At 36.6% G+C, this 4,123-nt stretch overlaps 2 protein-coding genes across 8 annotated transcripts in view; one reads left to right on the forward strand and one right to left on the reverse strand.

Moving 5' to 3' along the window:
- Dock7 (dedicator of cytokinesis 7) overlaps nt 1–4,123 on the reverse strand; it is a 246,024-nt gene that overhangs the window by 154,248 nt on the left and 87,653 nt on the right. The window lies entirely within an intron of this gene.
- Nucleotides 1,492–4,123, forward strand: part of Angptl3 (angiopoietin like 3) — a 10,073-nt gene continuing 7,441 nt past the window's right edge. Inside the window, exons 1-2 of the mRNA XM_023718317.1 lie at nt 1,492–2,063; nt 2,769–2,879. Coding sequence (XP_023574085.1) covers nt 1,569–2,063; nt 2,769–2,879 — 606 coding nt within the window. The 5' untranslated portion in view covers nt 1,492–1,568. The remainder of the gene's footprint in view (nt 2,064–2,768; nt 2,880–4,123) is intronic.

The raw sequence follows: 4,123 nt of genomic DNA on the forward strand, positions 1-4,123 counted from the left end.
GGGCTGGAGAGATGGCTCAGTGGTCTAAAGCACCTACTTGGAACAAGCTTGGCAATGCACAGGGACCGCGGTTCGATCCCCCAGCACCACATGCCAGCCAGCCGCGCCCCCTGGTGGGCTGAGCTGGCTGCGCGCGTGCACACACACACACACACACACACAAATAAATAAATGTTAAAAAAAAAATGTTTAAAAAAAAAAATCCTCACAACTCAATGAACTATGTACTACAGTTTTCCTAATACAAATGAGAACTATAGTATGAGGAAGTTAAATAATTTGTCCAAAACCAAACAGCTAAAGCTGCCTTTGGATTCAAACCATAGACAGATTCCAGAATCTACAGTAACAATTTTATCATATCAGTTTCTCAAAGTTCTTGACATGAATAATCACTTAAGAGCACCACCTTTAAAGGGCTGGATAACTCAGCAGACTATGCGCCTGGTTTGGCAAGTGAAGGGACCAGGGTTCAATCCCTGGTCCCACATGCCACGTCAGCCCCGCCCCCAAGCATGCTGAGCCAGTGACCAGGTCCAGGCATGGTAGCACACATGTTTGTAATCCCAGCGCTGGCAAGGCTGAAAACAGGAGGACTGCTACAAGTCTGAGCTGCGTAGTGAGACTCTGTACCAAATAAATACGATGAAGGAAAAAAAAAAAGATTACCACTTATAATTTTCTTTTAGCACTAACAAGGATAATGGAATTTTCAATTTCAGATGTATTATTAATCTTTGCCTTTAGTTGAATTTACAATATCAAAATTGTTACTAAGATTGCCAACTTGAGAAAACTTACGGCGGGCTAATGACAGCTTCTTACACTTGAAGAATTTCAGTTTTAATTCTTGCTTGGCTAAAGAAGACCAAGTATCTACTGGTTTTCCAGCAGTCGGTGAGGAAAGGCACACACACGGCTGTGCTGATGTTTATGAAGTATGAGATTTTACGATGAATTGCAAGGATGGCAAAAGTCACACTAACACATGATTACAGTGACAAATAATGAGGAGCAATAATGATGTTAGCTTAGACAGAGTCCATGGAAGTACAGCACTTGGAGTCATCACACCACCTGAAAGAATAAAGGCAGACTTCACAGAGAAAGAATCCTGGTGATCGAGACTGTGTATAAAAGCATCACAATACAATTTGTGAGATACACACTCAATTCATTTTAATTTCTCCTCAGTTTTAATGATGAAGTTACCCATCTAAAGTTTTTGATTTGTAAAATCTATTTTAAAGTCATAAAATACTAAAAGGAGCTTCTAAAAACAAGTTTGTTCTCTAACACTAAAAGCACTTTATAGTATAGCAAAGTTACTAATAACAATTTCCAACCTCCTACTCTCATTTCCTTGATTTCATTTGGCATTGATCTAACTCAACGTGAAAGAAGGTTACATTCGTGCAAGTGACCACAGCTTAATGATTAACTATATTCACCTGCCCACCTTGCCTTTTATGCAGCAAATCCTGCTATACATAAAGTTAAAAAGGCCAGGTCTGCTTATAGGAGAAAATTATTCAAAATTCCCCGAAACTGGATAATTAGGGGGAAAAATGTACACAATTAAGTTCTTTCTCATTATTGTTCCTCTAGTTCTTTCTTCCAGAACTGATCAAGACAATTTATCATTTGATTTTATATCTTCAGAGTCAAAATCAAGATTTGCTATGTTAGATGATGTAAAAATTTTAGGTAATGGCCTCCTTCAGTTGGGACACGGTCTTAGAGACTTTGTCCATAAGATTAAGGGCCAAATTAATGACATATTTCAAAAACTCAACATATTTGATCAGTCTTTTTATGATCTATCACTGCAAACCAATGAAATTAAAGAAGAAGAAAAAGAACTGAGAAGAATTACATCCAAACTACAAGTTAGAAATGAAGAAGTGAAGAACATGTCACTGGAACTCAACTCAAAACTTGAAAGCCTCTTAGATGAAAAATTTCTACTTCAGCAAAAAGTGAAATATTTGGAGGAACAATTAACTAATTTAATTCAAAATCAACCTGACATTCAGGATCACCCAGAAGTAACATCACTTAAAGTAAGTAAGAAATCAAAAGGGGTTCATGATTATGTTTTCAGTGTGGACTTCTAAAAAAAAAGTATTTCTGAGACATACTATTTGAAATTGTTACATTATTAAAATAATTTATTTTTCTCCAGAAAAATATCCTTTGAGGGGCCGGGGAGATGGCTCAGTGGAATAAGTGCTTCCCTGGCAAGTGCGAAGGCCTGAGTTCAATCCCCGGTTTTGCAAAAAAAAAAAAAAAAAAAGAAAAGAAAAGAAAAGAAAAATATCCTTTGTACAAGATTTCCATTTTAATTGCAAGTTGGTTTTCATTTTGCTAATCATACATATGAAAGTAACTAAACTTTGTTTTTTTGGGTTTTTTTTGGTAAACTTTGTATTTCATGTAAAAATTAGAAATCAGTTAAGTAATAAAATTTAGAATATTAATTATACTATTGCAAATTACTTGAAGTAAAAAGTTCAGTGAATCTAAAACCATTCTTCCATGTTCAAAAACACAAATACAATACAGTAAGTGGTAATTATTCCTATTAAAATAGGGTGAGGGGTATTGTTGTAGCTGAAGTTCAGAGTATCATATATGCTTTTTAAAAATCATACGAGAAAGTGATTGCCAATATTTGTTTTTCTAATCTATTAATCTAAAAATTATATGATAGCTATTAATAAAACAACAGAAAGAAAATCTTTAATCAAATTACCATCTATATCCAGACTTTTGTAGAACAGCAAGACAACAACATCAAAGACCTTCTCCAGACAGTGGAACAACAATATAAACAATTAAACCAACAGCACAATCAAATAAAAGAAATAGAAAACCAGGTAAGTCAGTATTTTAATGGTATGTCCAATATTTCACATTTACAGTGGACCCTAGAGTTATTTAAAAGCTTTAACTGCATTATGAGGAAAATGACCACAACAGCCTGGCTACTAAGACTGCAGGCTCTGCAGCTGAAAATAACTTGAGTGTGAGTCAGGAATCTAAACCTCTAACTGAATACACCACTTCTTTTTGTCAGTTTCCTCACTTGTCTTACAAAGATAATAACAAAATCTACCTTACAGGATTGCTGTGAGGAAGAAAGAACTGATTCAGCCAAAGTGATCCTACTAAACTTAGGTCCGGGGCCCACACGCACGATCTCAGGGCCTGAGATGCTCTGATGCTTCGTGATCTCCCTGACTTCATCCCAACCTAATCCAGTGAGCTGGTGACGTTGGTCTCTTCCCTATCACTCAAACACAGCAAACACATGCCCTCACAGCCTCTGCCCTCCTTCCCTCTCCCAGAAGGCTCAACACTCCTCTCTCTGGAATCGGCATGGCCCACTCTTTGATTTCTTTTAAGCTTTTATCATATACAAATTCTCAACCCTTTCTGGGTTACCTGATTGAAAATTGCAGCTCTCTACTCCCATCCTCCAAAGCGTCTGCTCTTTAGTAACTCTATCCCCTTAACACCTTCACATATAAATTCTAGTGATTTATCTTGCCTATGCCTGAACTAGATGTGAGTACAGGGGTTTGTCCACTGTTTTTACTGCTGTAGTCTCAGAATATTGGACACTCTGTAGCACAGAGGAGGCACTCAAAACTATCCGTTGAACTAATATAGTCAGCACTGAAGTTCATAGTGACTTCCTATGATGATGATGATGATAATGATTACTCATACTAGAAACTGTGAGCCGCCAAAATTAAAATGCTCTAGAATGCAAACAACTGGCTGGGATATGTATTCGGATTAAAGATACCAGAATCTAAGCACTGCAAAATATAGGAGAATAGTCTAAAAAGCATTAAATTGTAATAGTCTTAAACAGCCAGTCAAAAATGTTCAAAAATGATACATAGAGACACTGGTAAAAAATCATTCCTACGATCTGCAAAAGTAGTATCATTACTGATTTCCACTGAATAAATTCTAGTGAACAATGCTAATTTTCCAAAAAGCTTTTTGTTTACTGTTTTTTAAATTATTTTGGGGGCTGGGGAGATGGCTCAGTGGAATAAGCACTTCCTTGACAAGCACAAGGGCCTGAGTTCAATCACCGGTTCCGCAA

Source organism: Octodon degus, unplaced genomic scaffold (assembly GCF_000260255.1).
Source record: "Octodon degus isolate 3935 unplaced genomic scaffold, OctDeg1.0 scaffold00057, whole genome shotgun sequence".
NCBI lineage: Eukaryota > Metazoa > Chordata > Mammalia > Rodentia > Octodontidae > Octodon > Octodon degus.